The sequence below is a fragment of the Rhea pennata genome, chromosome 4, assembly GCF_028389875.1.
Source record: "Rhea pennata isolate bPtePen1 chromosome 4, bPtePen1.pri, whole genome shotgun sequence".
Classification (NCBI taxonomy): domain Eukaryota; kingdom Metazoa; phylum Chordata; class Aves; order Rheiformes; family Rheidae; genus Rhea; species Rhea pennata.
The window spans coordinates 61,946,253-61,965,423 of record NC_084666.1 but is presented as its reverse complement, the minus strand read 5'-3'; the positions used below and the strand labels follow the sequence as shown (position 1 = coordinate 61,965,423).

The window sequence follows — 19,171 nt, the reverse complement described above, 5'->3', positions numbered from 1 at the left end:
TTCCAGGTGGGACTCTGGAATTTTGTTTCATTTTTATGAGTCTTCAGGCACCTGGGCTTGATTATTTAATAAAGCCATTTTAGATGGTGTATCTGGGGTTGAGAGGCTGGTCTGAAAAATTGTAAGCCTCTTACAAAAGCAGTGGTCTCACTGTTGCTCTTTGTGGTTTTAATTGAGCACTTCATCTACATTTTCCTAACCTACCTGCAACCCCATCCAAAGGTCAAGAAGGACTCTCTTTAGTGTCGTGTTGCTTCTTGTACTAATCAAAATTGGCCATTCGTGAGTATGAGCAGCTCTCCCCCCCCCTTTTTTTTTGCATATGCTTCTCTTGTACTTCTAGTTCTGTTTATAGATGAGTAATTAAGAACTTTCAAAACTGTGCATTTTAATTTTATGCCAATTAGAGGAAAGGGAAAAATTCTGGTTTTCTTTCACCTTTAAGGAGTTGTGTTTTGCTCCTTAATACTCAGATTTTCCTTTTAAGTCTTATACTAGGAAATTTCACTTTGCTTTGAATTTTAGGACTCCTAGATTTCTGCTACTTTCTACAGGGCATGATATCTGGAGCTGAAGACAAAAACCTGTTAGCTCATGTTAAACTTGACATGTAACTTTGTTCCATGCCCCAATCAAATTCCAAAATCTCACTCAAAAGTTAGGTTGGGATGTTAGTTTGCATTGTATTGATTGAAATCTCTAAGAACGCTTCTACCTAGTAGACTTTACACAACAACTCAAGAAATCTTCATTGCTGCAGTTATCGATTCTATTCCATAGGATGTTTATGGAACCTCATGGAACTGTAAAGTAAAACTGTCCTCAGAAAAATGAAGGCCTGCATGCTGGGTATTATAAAGAACTGCTGGTTGAAGTGATTCATTAAGAAAATTATTGTCTCTCTTTTTTACCTCCCTGTAACAGAAAGGGAATACAGCCCTGCACATTGCATCACTAGCAGGACAGGCTGAAGTTGTCAAAGTTCTGGTTAAGGAAGGAGCCAATATCAATGCACAATCTCAGGTATGATGCTATTTTCGTTTTAAAAAATATATCTGATAAATTAGGGAGTAATTCCAAACCTTTTCTTTAATGCCAGCCCTGACAAATCAGCCAAATTGAGGCTTAGATGACATTTGCTGGAATGTAAGTTAAGTAAAAATAAGTGACAAATTGAAGTCGTTATGTACCAGTATGATATACAGCTTGCATTGTGTTGGTTGAAATCTCTAAGAACACTTCTTCCTAGTAGACTTTAATATTAGTAGTTTCAAAAATTATGTTAAGTGTAGAAATGTTACATCATGTGTTTGTCTTGAATTTGATGAGTGTTAAGAAAATTTATCAAATATTTGATTTATAAAATTGCTTTTCATGGTTATTTGTTGATTTTAAAATTTGCAGACAACTTACTGTAGGCTTCTGAACTCATTCTTTATGTGATCAAAAAGAATTTGCATCAAAGGCTGGAATGTACATTTGATCTTGGGGAATTCACCTTGTCCTGACAGCCAAACCAACTGTAAAAAGAGCTCCCTTATTTCCTTTGACATGAAGTTTTTCTGTTCTCCCCAAATGTACCAGAGAACTTGGTGGTGATGTTGCAAAGACTGACCTATAGCCATTGCTTTGAAGAGAATCTTTTCTCTTCAATTTGGCAAGGCAGTAGCGGCAGCTTTCTCCCTGCCGTGATTTCAGACCAGTAAACAACGTGGGCTAGACTTGCACAGAACAGCAGACAGCAAACCAACTAGACGATGGTTTACTTGGAGCTAACTACCCCTATTTCCTCTGCTTTCCCAAGTAGACACACCTGTTAGCACCATATAGCAATTTAACACATTATGACTGCATATACTGGAGATATGAGTTACTTCCTGTATTTAGGATTAGAAACAATTTATCAAATAAATGATTTGGTTACTATTTGTAAATGCTACCTTCTTAACTGTGGCAACTGTCTGTAGCTATGGAGAACTGAGCAGATGGTATAGATGAGAATCTACTATGTGATAAAGAAACTGCCCTCTTCATTCAAACAAGATCTTTCTGAAGCGTGTAGTCAGCTTATGACAATCTCAGAAGCAAATCAAGCTAACTAACACTGTTCATATTGAATCTGGATGCATCATTTGATGCCTACAAATACCATTTGTGCAGTAATGGTATAAACTAAGACAACGAGAAACACAAGTCTTGCTTCAAGGGCAGATTAGTTTCAGATTAAATTTTCTAGCACTTACTGTCTGTGGGCAATATAATGGGCTTTTATCTCATTTTTTTCCTGGGATATTTGAGCAGAACAAGAAAAGAGAAATCAGCTAGGAACTACCTTGACAGAAGAGAATTTCAGGAAGCATAGCCGGGCCTGTGTAAGGTGCTTTTCTTGGCCCTATTCTGTAGAGTATTCCCTAATTGCTAGGAGCACTGCCAAGCTTGTGAAAGGATGTGTCCACCCCAAATCCGACTAGCTTAACATTTTCCTTGTGTAGACATGGAAGCTGGGGACTTTATGCAGTTTGATGCCACAAATACGTGGTGGACAATGTAAGCTAAATAGAAGACGACAAATATGTGATGGGCAGGGTAAAGTAAATAGAGTGCACTAGATGAATCAGCAGAATGAACTAACTACAAAATGGACAGGTGCCTCTATGCCTTTTTTATATTTTAAGACAGAGAAATTGAAAAGATGTTTAAGCTGCCTTGAGTCCAAGATTTCATCTTGTTGTTATTATTATGCTTTCTGCCTCAAAGGCTGTGCTAAAGAGTGCTCTCAGGACAAAAATGGGTCTGTTACTCCCCATGCTTTACTTGCATTTAATTTAAGCTAAGGAATGCTGTAATTCCATTGCTCAAAAATTTAGCAAACGCCTTTCATAATGTCCTAATTGGATAATTTCTGCATACATTTTTCAGCTTCTTCATCTATATAAGAAGATGAAGTGATGTCTTAAATGTTAGGGTTTGACAGTGGTAAGAGAAATCGTCATAAAAATGTTACTTTCCTGAAGCATTATCCCTCAAAAAAGCCTGCATGAAGGCCTTTCCTTATGTTGGAAAAAGAAATAATGTTTTCTAAGTATGAAAAATAATCCTGCCAAAATCAGAAATTGGTTTCACTGTTACTATTTTATCTGCTATTCTAGTTTTAAACACATTTATTGTTAGCATTGAATGTTCTGTGTACTGTACAGAGGCCTATTAACAGGCATTTATTTGCTGCTTGAATTGTCGTCCAAGTGGGATTGACTCAGTAGAGAACAACGCGTAGATTCAGAACATGACAGTGAGCAACCTGGCATAAGCTCTTACATCCTGTCCATGGAAATCTATATTTACATGATAGGAGTTAAAGTATTCAGAATAATGGGGGTGTCAGCTGTCTGCTGTGTGCATGCAGGCATTTCATGGCGTTTTGCAACACTGCTCTGCTCAGGGAAGGAGGGCTTAATTGGGAGTCAGTCCCCCAGCTGCCTCTACACCTAAACACTCTTGGGAATATCTCTTAGCAGCACCACGCATGCAAGCTCTGGCAAAAAACGGTCTGTCATGGCTAGTTATGTGATTTCTAACTCAATCTCGCCTTGTTCTCCTAGTTCTTGCCTTCTTGTAATCCATTCTAGAGGGTCCTAGTCCCTGTTTACTTCACCCAGGCCTTAGTGTCAGATATCAGCTTAGACCAGCAGAGACCACGCAGATGTTAAAGAAACTCCTAGTTCAGATTCTTGTCGTGTTTCTGGATGAATATAATGCACAGTTATATGCTGGCACTTCAGTTTCTGTTGTCTAACCAGTTTTTTCTGTAGCTGCTGGTTGATATTGTAAATAGATAAAAAAAAAAGGCCCCATACAAGTAAGATATCATCTGACTGGGAGATTTCTTTTTCCCCTTTCTGGCCTTCTGCCTTTTTCCTGAAGAAACAGAGAATAGCTGCTTCAGCAGCTAAAGTCTGCATAGCCAAATAGTTCCTCTAGTGCTCGTCAAAGAGACCTGCGCAGCAGCTGCTGCTGCCATGCAGGAACAACCGGCTAAGGTGGGCCACGGGAGCCTTCTCAAGCTCCCGATAGACTCCTATGTCAAGCCTTTCTGGCCTGGTCTTCCTGCCAGAGGCTAGAAGGCTCCCACCTGGGAGCAGTGTGGCCTTCTGTGACAGAAGGCTGGAGTCGAAGGCTCTTGCTGCTGCTCATGAGGGGTAGCTTCAGATGGAAGGTCATTTCCATGGTGGGCCGTTCATCTGGACAGAACATTGTCACTACCGCAGCAGGGAGCACTAGTGCACTGCGAAGGAAATGAACTACCTAGAGCTATCTTCTGCCTAGTAAGTGTTGAATGAGCTTCGGTGTAATATCTCTGTTCAGCACTTTAAATACTTTTTGTGTGCATGCACATGTTTTCATGTAGCTGTGGTATGAATTTGAATATGACTAAACAGATACTGCCTAGATAATGGGTGGAAAGGATGTATTATTTTGGTCGAGGTTCTGAACAGTCTTCTGAAAGCTTGATTCTGATTTACCAGAGACTTTTTTTGAGACTATGGAAAAGTCATTTAATCTGTATTTCCCATGAATAGAAGGAGGATAATAAATGCTGCCTTTCTACTAAAGATTGCATTGATGTACTCACAAATGCTATGCATCACAGACAATAAATAAGTAAGGAGAAAAAAAAACAGGAAAAAGTAGAAACTTCCAAGTTAATAAAGAATAGACATTTGATTTATGATAAAAGGTAAAGATTAAAAGACAAGCATACTTTACAGCTAGTGCGAAGAGTAAAATACAAAGTTATAGAGAAAAAGAGAATGACTGAAGAGAATGTGCTTGAATTACTACATTTTCTGTCAGGAAATACATCATAGATGAAAAGACAAAGTGAAAAAAATCTTATTAGGGAAGGAGTTAATTAAGAAATTTAGAAATGGACAAAAATACAAAACTAAATGTAAACTTGGACAAAAAAGTAAGGAATTATGACTGAAATGCTCATTTTCTTTTTCTTATATTTTATCTGAATTCCATTTTTAAAAACAGATGTTACATTGTCACTCTTAAATCTTTAAGAAACAATTGCTGATAATGAAGGTATATTATATCCTCTCTTTCTATCTCTGTTATTTCACACTTCATTTTTTTCAGGCCCCTGCTAAATGCCATTCAGTGGTAGTGATCTAATGCCAGTGAAGTAATTCAAGTTGCTCCATAACTTCCTCTTTAAAGAACTCAGTATCTGTCAAGGTCATTCTCATTTCCAGTGATAAGAATTTGCCATAATGATAACATTTCTTCACTGATTATAGACTGATGGGTAAAAAAAATCTCAATTCCAGTTTATTCAACTTACTGTTTTGCTTTTCTTTTTCAGTTAAAGTGCATAAAACATTGCCCTTTATCAAAACTTACCAAAACCAACATCAGAAACATTGCACCGATTTCCAGTTCCTTAGACCGATGAAAAAACAGAATTATCTCAGAAAATGCTATTAACAAATTGCAGCCACTGAGATTACAAAACCCATCTGTGCTATCTGAGGCTATTAAGCATTCAAGGGCTTTGATTTTATGGATTTTGGTTTTTATTAATATGCTTTGCCCTTCAGTTTTCTGTTGGTCTTTCAGAGCTGTTATTTTTTTCATCTTCCTATCTTTTTAAAAATGTGTTCCTTTCTAGCTAATACGTCATCACTGTTATTTTTAGAGAAGTAATTTCTATTTTGATAAAAAGCCTAATTGTGCAGTGATTACTAATTGAATGACTCCAGTTTCACCTGTGTGCATATCATTTGAGAGCTGACATCTTCCCTGAGTATGTTTCAGGCAAATGCTGAAATGAGGGCAAACCCAGAAATGACCAGAGAGATCTGGAAATTACTGCTTCTTTTGGACATATTTCCACCTAGAATTCAACAAGTCTGCAATTGTTTGGCTCAGTTCGAGTTGCCTTTTGCGTGGTGTTATAAATACTGGAGAAAATACATTTATGGGATGAATATCCTTAAAACATCCACCTGGTTGATTCTGCTTATGGTTCAGTGAGTAGTTCTAGATAGGCTTAATCAAATCACAAATCCATTGTAGTTGCAGTTTCTCTTCTTGACTTGACCATTTTTGGTCATGTCCAGATCTGATCATGCTGCAGTCACTGAGAATATATAAAACCTCGTCTAGTGACTAAATGGTACAAACTATAATGTACCATGGGTAACCACAGATTTACTGTGACTTTTTCAAATATATTTTATCCATACTACTCTTTTGAACTTTGATTGTATTTCCTTAAAGAGCAGACAAGGTCATCCCATGATATGACATGACCTTTTGCAGTATGTATTCCCCTGTGTTGGTGATCCTCTAGGTACTTCTGAATTTCAAAATTCAGAATTTCAAAAAACGGTGGATTACAAAAAAGTGCTTAGGGGCCATTGAAATGTTTCATTGTCCACAAGCAGGTAGGTGGCACTGGCTATTCATCACATGCACACACTTTCACCCAGCCCATTGGTTTCCTTCTTGCACAGCTGGATCACTTCCTTACCTCCAAACCTATTTTTAGTTATTGCTTGTGCATTAGAACAGGAATTATTTTCTCTAATTTTTCTCTGAATTAATGTCTATTTTTGTGGCATATTCTTGATCTTCCCAGGTGGACAAGGCCTCACTTGTTCTAGTCAGTCCAATCCTTCCACTTGGAAAATTAAGTTTGTCTACTACTAATTTCTCTTAAAGACCTATTGTAATGTCTGACTCATGTAGAGGGGTCAGAGATGTCTGATAACTAGAGTGTTAGTCTGCCAAATGTGACAATATCCTTACTGCAATACTGCGGATATGTAAGTCTATCTGCAAGTTATCCTCTACTGCAATAAAAATGATACAGTCTGATGGTGCACATGTTATAGAATGGATCCTGACCTTCATCCATTCCAAACAAGCCTAATAAAGAGTTGCACCTCATAATATGATATCTAAAATGAGGAACTTAGACTTGATAAATACAAAGTAACTGAGGTAGAAATAGCTGAAAAAATAAAGCCGAAAGAGGAAATATGGTTCATTCTCGTTCAGTAACTGTAAGGGAATTATTGTATCTGGGAGCCTATTTTTTAAGAAGGAAATGCTTCCCTTCAATTTTAAAATTTCTACAGTTGAGTTTAGAAGAAATTGAGTTCCTTAAGCTGCTAAGGTTGTGCTTTGACAAGTGCTTCCCTTGGGGCCCTCACAAAAGGAGCCTACCTTTTAATCATCTGATTATTTAAAGTGACCCAGATACTGAAAGCAAGGATTAGACAAATCAGTCCTCCCCTAGCTGATCTTGTTATTTAAAAGTGCTCTGGTTTCCTTTCCTTTATATGCTTCTTTAAGCTCATTGTAAACACATTAGCCAAGAGGTATTTTCATTTACATTTGTCCCTATTATGGTGCTGCTTCCTGTTTGAAAAAGTAGGAGATGCTGCTATCACGACTGCTGGAGTATTTCTGTCTATACTACTTAGGAGATTAAATCCTTGAGAGTAGCACAGAATTTTCAGCCTCAATATACTTTCCCAATATACTTTGCCAAACATGAGTGATAAGAGAGCTTGCTGAATGCCTGTATTTAGTGTTCCCACCAAACTAGAGGGAAGATTTAGATGATTCTAGGAGAAGTGATGGGCTTGTCTCTCTCAGGGTATACCAGGTTTGCATTACCAGAGACTGCTCTCTCTATGGTTTGCAGAGATGCTCTTACCTTCAGAATGGACTATATTTTGCAAAGTATTTCATACCCCACTATGACAAATGGTTTTAATTCCACCAAGTGGGCATTCTGCTTTAATATCAGCACAGTCAGAGATCCAGATTCTAACCTGGTGTATATCAGGATGAGTCCTTCAGTTCATCCGTTCAGTTCATTAGTTCGTGATCATGCAGTTCATCATTGCTAATGTAATAAAGGATCAGGCTCTGTCTTATCTCTTTGTTGGAGGAAAAAAAAGAAATTCCTTCTGAAGGATTCAATGGATTTTTGAAAGATGCAACCAAGGTAATATATTAAGAAGATTGAAAAGACAGATATGCTTATTCATTCTCCCTTAAGCTAGTCCAAGTTTCTGCTGCCTGTCTCTTAAAATAAGCATGAACATAGAATAACGATTGTTGATACCACATGGGTCATTTCCAGTTCCCCAAATCATATAGTTAAAGGAAAAAAAAAAAAAAAAAAAAACTCTTGAGGATGCCCAGTTTATAATATTGTGTACAGAAGAAGCAGCATGGTGATCTAGAAATGTGCAACCATTTGGCTTTCTCCTTTTTCTTTTTTCTTCTCTTGGCTCTTTTGCCTTTCATCCTTTCACTGTACACCTCCAAGAAGAGTCTGGCTGCATCTTTTCTATAAAAGCACCCATTAGGTACTTGAAGGCAAGAAGGTCAATCCCTTTTCTTCAGGCTGCCCCAAACCCTGGTTCTCCCAGCCTTTCTGCATATATCAGATGCTCCAACAACTTTACTCATCTTGGTGGCCATCCACTTGACTTGCTCCAGTTTGTTCGCGGATTCCTTGGGGGAAGCCCAGAACTGGACATGGTGCTCAGGATGCAGCTTTACAAGCGCTGAATAGAGGAGAATAAGCACTTCCCCTCAGCTGGCTGCTGTATTATTTCTGTCCAGGATTAGCTAGAGAATTTATTATATATAAGGTGTTATGGCAATCTGGCCTTCCTGCATTATAAGCTGGTATTCTTTAGCTTTGCATTGTGCCTAGAACGGTGATATTCTTGAGGCAACTTTCCTTTCTAAAAGAGGCAGGGAAATGCATCTTCCTTGTTCTGCCTAAGAGTATCAGAGCGCATCTTAGAACACCATAAAGAAGTGGCATGGTATCAAATGGGTTTTGGTGCTGTATCACAATACAGCTTGCACCTCTGTTATCTTCAGACTGCCTACACAGACATCATGGCATCAGACTTTGCTTGGATTTCAAGATTTTTTTAGACAGTCGAGAGAAATAGTAACGTTTTGTTTGTAATGCAGTAATGCTTGTCTGTAGAAAAAGCTGCTAGCAATGTTCAATTTTACTTAAATGACCATTTTTATTATAACGTCTAAATTTTATTTTGATGATTTTAATTAGTATATTCCAGTGATCCAAAGCAAGATAATATCAGATCTTGGAATACATGTTTCTTAACCAACACAGACTGAAAACAAACTGAAAATACTCACGACATATGTCTTAGTCAATTTGTTAATTCACAGTCGTCTCTTGGTTTAAGTGCTATAACAGGGTCAGTTATTGATGGTGCAGGTCAGAACTTGAAAGAAATTGTATTTTTTTTCATAAATGTTAAGAGCCTGGAATAAAACAACGTATCAATCCGAAGATAAGGGTTTACCAGACCAACGTGCCACATTTCAGCCTACTTTACTGATGCAAACTGAGATGATGAGAATCAAGAAATGAAAATGCTATTAGCATGTATTTATGAGAGTGTAGATGTAGTTGAGTCACAAGCAAATAAATACAAAAATTTTATATATGTGTGTTTATTTTTATATTGTATATATAATTATACGATGTTACGTAGTGTCAGCGAAAACACATAATATATGTGTTTTCTTCCATCAAGCCCTCCACCGTAAGCATCAAATAAGTTGTTTTCAGTATTGTTTTCACTTCACCATGGATTGAAGGCAAAACCCCAGATGCTAACCTGGGACATTGTCCAGAATTCATATGCCAGACTCTGCCTGGGCTAAGCTTTTGAGTGCTAAGTTATGCCTAATATCAAGGTCGTCTTTTCTTTTGCATGACTAATTTTTTCACTTTTCATTATTCTCCGTTAGCACAGTTTCAATTACAGGTTCATTCTTTGTAAAAATGACATATTTTCCAAGACACAGAACATCTTGATGTCTGCCTGGCTTTGTTTCAGGCTCTGTTGTTACTTTGCTGTTCTTGAGAAAATCGTGATATTTGAAGCCGCTAAAATAGTATCTTTGCTCTTTAAATTTGACATATAAGCTAGAAAGTGACTTACGGTAAAATATGCTCCCCAGAAGAAGGCTTCTAAATGATGAAAAGGAACATCATTTATCCATAGATGTTATAGTTAGTGCAGTGGTATTAGTATAGAGTGGAAAGCACTCATGCCATTTGTATTACTAGAGAATTAGTGAGACAGCTGAAGGATATATGGCCTTCTGTGTCACTGCATAATTATTCTTTTTAACAAATTAGTTTCATGATCTGCCATCTTAAGCACAAACAAATGAAAAATAAAATACCATTTACTTGTTTGTTTGTCCCAATAATTTAGAATCACCAGCCTCACTAAATCCAGTAATCGTAGCTTTTTTCTTGAGTTTTTTTCTCAGCTTTAATCTCTACGTTCTGTGGGACTCTACAGGCCACAGACTCTGCCTGTATGTAGTGAGTGTAAGGGTTGTTGCCTAAATGATTAGCTAATGCTGGCTAGGGAATTCTACCGTAGGTTGGAGTCCAGTAGCTCTCCTGTTTCCTTACAGACGCACCAATTAACATGGAATAATTCCAGGCTTGCAAACTCAAACATCTAATCTGTGTGTCGTCCTATGTAATAGCACCTTCTGGTTTTATTTTATGAAAGCAAAAGATATTTCAGGAGAACGAATGTATACTATTGTGCTGTGTTCTGCTTGTGTTGAAACACTGGGAAAACAGTCTAGTCAGGAAATGTAAGTTGCTCTCATCATTAATGCATACTCCTTAAGAAATAGTATTCCACAGTGTGTTAGCAGGTTTTATTTGGAAAACCACCCATCTACAGTATATAATTTAGCTGGTTGGTGATGAATCCAAAAGATGCTTTTTCTAAATGCCTGTCTCATACGATGGGCTCTAGACAAAACAAAACCTTCCTCCCTGAAGGGGCATTGGCATCCCAGCAGGGCAGAGGGTGCCAGCAGGACAAGAGATGAACCAAGCACACTTTCCTCACCAGTCTCCCAGGTTTGAGCCAGATATTAAAACAAATTCCTGCTATCAGAACAAGGAAAGAACTTGGAATAAAATTATGCTTCTCAAAGGCATAATCTGTTTTTTTTTTCACTGGTGTTGGTTCAGCATGCTTCTTGTGGTGGTAGCAGAATCAAAATCCCTGCGAGGCAATCGAGTAGAACATATAGTCAAACACCAAAGCATTTTCTGAGCATGGCAATGGCACATTTTACACAAATAGATCTTTCTATGGTAAAACATTCAAAGCTAAAATCAAGCAGTATGTGGATAGTACATGTTGCATCTCAACAGCACTGATCTGAATGCTCAGCAGGCACTATAGACACATTGGAGGAAAAATGTGCCATAGTTATGAAGTTACTGATATGTCACGCTTACATATTTTGATGTAGGCTAGCAAAAAAATAGAAGGTTTTAAAAGTCAAAATAGGCACCTTAATTCACCTTTTTAGGCAGAGAAATCTCTCTTGCTAAGATAAAATCCTCTTATGAACGGTTTATTTTTAGACAGGCTGCAAATAATGTGCTGCACATAATACGCAACAAATTTCTCAGAATTCTGATATTGTTGATTCTTTCATGAACTCTTCTGCTACCAATTTCTTGACGTTATTCAAGATCTATTTTTTAACTTAGTTTATAGTGTTGCATTTGTTACTTAGTTGATACTTAGTTGATTAAAATCTATTAATTACTTGAATTGTTAGAGGGGAAAACAGCTTTTGCTGGAGAGGTTATTCCTCTCCTGTGAAGGTTAATGGAGACTGAGATAAAGAGAAGCAGCTAAAGGTGAAGGTAGAGCTACCTTCTTGCATGTGCTAATGTCTATGGAAAAATGGGAAAACCAGGGAGCTGGAATGTAAATCACTGAATAATAATACAACTCAAGAAGTTACATTTTTGTTCAAGAGGTCATGCAATACTTCAAAGGGTAGAAAAAGCCTGACAGTTACTGAATTTAAAGGCCCCAGCAATGATCTTACTGTGTAAGAGGCTATATTAACACATGAACATAACTCAGAAGATCTTACTATCTGCTTGTGTTATTTCATGAATAATCTAAAGCTATCTCATCCTTGTCTTCTTCCTGTCTCATCCTTAGTCCTAGTGTCCGTTGTTTTTTGGGACTGGATTGGCTGAAATTCTAACAACAGTAGTAAGAGAAGGAGGCATAGGAAGAAAGGTAGAATGACTTCCAGAAAGACCTCGATCTGGTTAGTTTAAGTGCCAGGTCCTATTAAGGAAACTCTAGAGTAACCCAAAAGAAACTGACTTTTTATATGGACTGTATTTTGTGCGTAGAATCTTCTCTGAATGTTGCTTGAGAAATACAGCTATGGAAGTGTAATAAAGTTTTGTGTCCTACTGAAAAAGCCTAACTACTTTGTTCTTCAGTTGTAACCTTGACTAAATAACTTCTCGTTAACTTAGTATCAAGCAAAACTGGGAAAAAGAGACCCATGAAAATCCCAAACCAAAACCCCATGCAATAAAATTGAGAGGCAGAGGAAACAACTAGTCTGGGTTGGGCAGTCTACTGATTGTGTTGGCCCTCTGATTGGTAATTATTCGTAATTGCTGTAGGTGACCCTGCTTGAGCAGGGGGGTTGGACTAGATGATCTCCAGAGGTCCCTTCCAACCTTACCAAATCTGTGATTCTGTAATTATATCCTGAAGAGTAATAACAAATAAGTATTTGCTGTATGTAAACTATTGCATTCGATGTCAGCTGTCTCATCTTCTTTGGTAATCTCAGTGATCTTCTAATACAGTCTTAAGCAGTTCCTGGAGTTTAAAATAAAATAGTTATGTTCATTTGGATTTACAACATGAGATTTTTCATTATAGGAGAATTTGGTAACTCTGATGCATCATCTGAAAGGAGGCATACTCAGGAAAGAGATAATACATCTCTATTTTCTCTGTTTTCCTCATTAGCTTGTGCATAGCTATATATGAGCATAGGTATATGGATATTAAAGGCTATGCCTTCATGGGCAGGTGTGAGTAGGCTAGTGATTCAAGTGAACTGGATACTACTTACTTAGAGTTTGGAAGATGTGTAGTTCTCATCATTGGTACTCCATGCAAGGAATATGGTTCCTTGAAAGTCTGCTGTAAAATAAGATTAAACCAAGCTATATAACAGTTTGTTTGGTTTTCTAAGTGCTCTGATAATCTGCCTGCTTTTTAAAATTGTATTCTTCATTAGGGCTTGGGCAAGATTTAATGATACACATTGAGTCATATAAAGACTTGCCAATTTGCATTGATAGCTTGAAGAAGCATGAGAGCTACTCATTTTCTCAAATTAGCAAGTAAATCAGTGACTGTAATAGAAAAATGGAGTTTGAAATACACTCTATTTAGTGTTATTTACTCATAATAACTTTGTATTATAGCAGTAAATATCTTGCAGTATACATTTGTGAGGATAATGAAATCTGAGTGCTCTGTCCTCAGTACAAGTACTCTGATGAAGTCATTGTCTGAAAGTGGATGTCATGTATCATTACAAAATTAATTTCTATTTTTACAGATAATGCACAAAATGTAAATGTACAGACACAACCGAAGAACAGAGCCAGGCTTTCCAAAAAAGCAAAATAAAGTGTTTTTTTCATATTCCAACTTACCTTTATATACCTTTATATTTTTGGTCTAATTCTGAACTGTGTTTATACAGTATGGGGGGCATAATCTGGAGGAACAATTATTGAAATAAATGTTTTTTTTTTCCTCCTGCGGCTCAGCAAGCCCACTGTATCCCAATTAACATACTACAATAAAGAGGAGGGAGGTCAGTCATCCTTGCAGTGTATTTGTGGAGAATCATTAACCAGAAGGTCTTGAATTCAGTGGAAAATGCCTTGAGTTAGTGAAACAAAAGTCAAGGTAAAATTTGCTTTCTTCAGTCTGCAGATATCAAGGATCTAGAGCTCTGAAGTACCTTTAAAAGCAGAACAGAGACAGCAGATATAGATATAAGTCTTTGAAACTAAAAGATGAGGAATTGGATAGGGGATCTCAGAGTGAAGAAGTAAAAGGAAGGGAAGGATATGTTGTTGTGAATATTTCTCTTTAACTGTGGGACTAGCTGAGGAAAGGGGAAACTTGTCATATAGGTGACACACACATCATAGCTTGTCAGAGAAATTGTGCAGAATGGGAGGAGGCAGGAATGTCCTGCTGTCCAGCAGACAAATGAGAAGAGCGCCAGCAGGGCCAACAGGTAATCCTACTGCATACTGCACTGCTAAGGAAAACTGTAGAATTGGGAATGCTGAAATAAGAGTCTCTGGCCAAGAGCCAGAAGTGTTGAGGTCAGGAAGATTGCAATTAGAATCTCTGAAAGCAGTTATTCTTTCTGAGAATAACTTCAGCTTTCTCAACTGAGAAAGCAAACTTGACCTTGCCAGGGGAGAAATTCAGGGAAAACTTTTCAGTATTTTTGGCATAGTCACTTCTTCATACAGAAATCATCATGCCATTGCAATTTCTAAAATAAGCCAGCTTTTAGGAAAATATGGACACTAGTTTAAAACTATAAAGAAAGGAGAAAAAGGCTATGATTTGATGCATAAGAATTGCCTTACCTACAATTGCTGTAGTTAAACTATGATTATGTCACACCAAGAGGGTTTCCTTGATATGATGGAAACTCGCTGGATCAGTCTCAGGATTGCATGGAAACACATTTAGTACATCTTGGTACTATATGTTCATAAAGTCGTATATGTATTGCTTATGGTCTCCTAATCCAGGACCTATTGTCCTGATCCTATTCCAGAACTAGGGACTTGAGTTGATTTAAAAATATATATATATTCTAGGCTTTTGAGGAAATAGATTTACTCTGGCTTGAAAATTCTCATATTCTACCCATTTCTGTTAGTGTGCATGATCCTAGTACTCAGCCATATAATATTCAATACTAGAAGAGTTTTTCAAATGGCACATAATACACATTAAAAAAAATTAGATTAGATTTCAATATTAAAATACCAGTCAAGGATGTGGAAAATTACTATTAGTTATACCTACTATGTTGCCACTTTGCTTCTTTCCAGGATGGGAAGGCAAACTGAAAGAGTGAGCCAGCTCTGCTACCTGCAGTTTTTTCTGTGCTACTCTGTCTAAATACAATAGAAGACAAGCCAATCTGTTCATAATTCCTCCTGCCACTCCTGCCAGCTCACTCCCTCAGCTAGGCACTCCTCTTTCCTTCTGCACCTTCCTGATTATAAGCTTGCTTTCATCTTATGTTGTGATGAAATCTCTTAACTGTCGCCCCCCTGTTGAAGAGTTGTCTCAGGAGCAGCTAGAAGAACAGTGTACACCTACATTCGCTGGCCTCCCAGCCCTGAAGTGGCCAAGGAAGAGGCTGGCTGGTTTGCCTAGTCTGTGCTTCAAGTTTGTTGCCTAGTTTTAGCGGTGATTCAGAGGGAGGGGAGCTGCCCATCAAAATGTGATGCAGATTTACCTAACTGCTGTTAAGAGGCTTTTCTCAATGCCTAACCTGAATTTCCTTTGCTATCACTTACGCCCATTACTATTTTCCTGAATCACCGTGAATGTGTAGAAAAGATCATTCCCCTCCTCTTTGGAGACACCTCTTACATATTTGAAGATTGTTGTCTTGTTTACTTCCAATTTTTGTTTCACTAGGCTAAGCAACACTGATGATTGCAATGTTTTCTTAATGTTTTACATCACTGTGCAGTGGTTGCCTTTATTGCAACAGAATGACCTCAGTGAGTAGTGGGCCTCCAGTAGACCACTGAGACCTTCTTCTCTAACTAGTTATTCCATATTTGTACAGTCTGTTATTCCTGACAAAGTGTAGAAACTGACATTTGTCCTTACTGAATTGCATTTGTGGCCCATTTCTCCAAGGTAATAGGAGCCTTTCACATTATGATCTTATTTTGTGGTGTTAGTGCTGTCTGTAAGAGTATTAAGAGCACTCAGTTCCATCACCCTAGTCATTACTGAGAATATTGAATAATACCTGACAAAGGCAGAGCCCTGTGCAGCTCTGCTCAAAATACATCCAACTATTGTGGCAGTGAACCATTGCTGACTATCTGCTAGGTGCCATTTTTTAATTATATGTCTCCAACATTGTTCATGGAAATGCCAGATCATTATGCAACGCAGAATTAAAAGCCTTGCTAAAGTCAACATATGACATTTATTGCCTGAGCAGTCCACATTTGGAAGTGCAGAGAAGAATTATCAAAACATCACCTCTACAATCATATGTATTATCTAGTGACTGAAAAATTAGATTTTCATTGGGAAGTTATTGAAAAGCTTCTATAGCAAATTTGCTAGAAAGAGTAGTATTAGCGTCTATGAAACAAGGCTCAGAGTATCATAATATTTGCATTAATTCTAATTGTTTGGGTAAATGCACAAGCTTGTGACACCATGCAACATTAAAAAGAAGGCATTGTTGAAGTCTGGTTTATGGTTTATTTTCTAGCTAAGAGTGCCATTCAAGGACAGGAAATTTTTTTCAGAAATTTGGATAATTATGTCATTTTACACTACACTGTGATTTACAGAGTAATTAAGAAATGTCTAGGGCCTTTTCAACAATCCTGAAAGTATTCAGAAGGAAGTTATTAATCAGAGATAGCTCACTTTCATGGCTTTTGTTCATAAGGATTTTTCAGCTATTGTTTGCATTTAAATTATTTTAAAGGCAAGAAAGGGCTTATGTTTCTAATAATTTGTCTGTAGTTTGATTAAGTTGAAGGAATTTTTTAAATTATTATTACTGTATTATCCATGGCAGATTCTTTTAAGGACTCTAGGACATTATAAAGAATGTTTATAGTTAAATGATAGACTAACTTTTACTGTATGGTCAGAAATGCAGTCATTACTTTGCAAGGTTGATTTCCTTATGTGTGATAATTTGCAATGTATTACGTATTACAAAATTTTATGTAGTATGTTAAACCTTTGTCATCTCTGCTCAGCTTGCCTTGAAGTATGGACTTTGTGGTCTTCAGGGAATGATGTCTCTGGTTAAGTAAATGGAATAAATGGAGAAAACTCTGGGTTTCCTGTCAGCTTTCATAAAACTTTACTGTCAGCTTTACATTCCCTGAGCCATTATCAGAGAGAAATAACTCTATTAATATTGTTACCCTAAAATACATGTCAAAAGAGAATGAGCATGAAAGCAGATACAGTTTTGTGAGTTTAAAAGATATTAAACATTACCACATTAAATTAGAAAATACTAATTTGTTCCACTTATATACATTAACATTTCAGTTTAAAAAAAGGCATAGATGCATTTTTAGCTGAATATTTATTTGGGATTTGTTAATGTTAGTATATTCTATTTCCTCATTACAATTTTATTCTCATGTGTTCTTTCCAGAATGGCTTCACTCCTTTATATATGGCAGCTCAAGAGAATCATATTGAAGTGGTGAAATATCTCCTGGAAAATGGAGCCAACCAAAGCACAGCTACTGAGGTGAAGTATATTGTTTTTTTGATTTTGCTTTCTGGGTTTTTTTTGTAGGTACAAAGATTTTCAAAATGAATGTTTTGAGAATTTTCACCGGTTCATATTACTGAATTGTATTTCTGAATCTTCCATACACTGAAGACAAGGGTGAACTGTTCTAGAAGTTATGAAAAGTCAAGGGATGAAACTCTGTCTCATGCATTTTACAGGAAAACTTCCAGTGAGCTCAGCATTCTCACCTTCAGTCCATGCCTGTTTCCTCTATCAGCTTTCCAGAGATTTTTTCTGAAAAGTAAATGAATCTTTGAAGGGAGGACCTTAGAACTGCAAAAATTATAGGAGGGCAAGGTTGACCCACTGAAATGGTATTGCCAGTGGGATGGATCATATGCCAGGTGAAGAGGTACATATTTTGTTTGAACAGACTGCCTTCTCTGGCAGGTCCCATGAAAACTCAAACATCTATGAATGCATTCGCTTGAGGAACAGTGCTAGATTTGTCTGTGCTGCTTTTCGTTTTGCATAGTAACAGCTGGGCAAACATCGGTGAATAGAATATTATGACATCTCTCCCACTTGCTTGTGTAGAGGGGTCTTCTGGGGAGGATTGTCTGGAGCCTTGCTTCAGCCTCTTCCTCAGTCACCTGAAATTGTGTGGACTATAACGTGCATTCCATAATTAGGAATACGAGGGCCATGTCCAAAAGTGTGTGTCTGTATAGTATAAAATGGTATAAAACCAACTAGTATTGATAAGGAATAGCGATACAACTTAGTTGTTGACAAGCTTCCTTTTAGATCTGGTCTTGAAATTTTTCCCAAGTTCAGAATGTTCTCTATACAGAGCAGAAGTGTAAGAAACAAGCAAGTATGTGCACAAAAATTTTGAGGAAAGTAGGTTTTCTGCTGGTCCTGGGTTCACAGAACTGTTCAGGTTGAAAGACGCCTTGGGAGGTCTCTTACACCAACCTCCGGCTCTTGTTCCCTAAGTGTGGAGCAATGGCAGCATGCACCCCTGTGATCAGCTGTGAAACTCTGATTCTGAGGCTTGTCTGTGGCTTCAAGAATAGCCTGTGAATATTCATTATTTTCTGTGGTTAATGTAATTTGGAAATCAAATTTAACAAAGATCACATCAATGAACTCGCCTAGCCATGTGCTGCTTTCACCTCAGACAATTTATTTCTATCCCCAAACCACATAGGCATAAATATGCAAAAGGATGGTATTCACTGCTAGGTTCTGCGCTTAACTGCAGTGCTGTTAAACCTGTAGTAACTTCAATGCAAGCAGCACAGATGCCAACATAACAGTAACTAGAATCCATCTCAAGAGAAACTGATAATCATGAGAACTTCCTTTTGCAAATGAGAGGATTTCAGGGCTGTGAGGATAACTCATAGATAATGAAGTCTGTGCTCATTTTATTTCCTTTTGTTTTGCTTCGGCCAAATGTTCATTTATTCTAGGGGACTAGTGAACAGACTGTGTACTGCAAAGTGCTGGTTTCTTGTGTGTTCTTTAAACTGAACTCTCAGTGTTAGCAGCTGCTTTACTATCCCTTCTTTCAATGGATACTGTACCATTTGATGACAGCTCTTAAAATAATCCTCCTGTGGCCTGCATAGATAGAGATCATGTTACTATTGCAGCTTTCTGAAACATGAAATCCCGTGCAATTGCCAGGCAACTTGGC

At 37.5% G+C, this 19,171-nt stretch overlaps 1 protein-coding gene across 30 annotated transcripts in view; it reads left to right on the top strand.

The window, feature by feature from the left end:
- The window catches only part of ANK2 (ankyrin 2), a 335,054-nt gene that overhangs the window by 197,630 nt on the left and 118,253 nt on the right, over positions 1-19,171 (top strand). For all 30 annotated transcript variants that reach the window (XM_062574110.1, XM_062574102.1, XM_062574111.1 and 27 more), the window contains 2 exons: positions 925-1,023; positions 17,383-17,481. In XM_062574110.1, the coding sequence (XP_062430094.1) occupies positions 925-1,023; positions 17,383-17,481 (198 nt within the window). The remainder of the gene's footprint in view (positions 1-924; positions 1,024-17,382; positions 17,482-19,171) is intronic.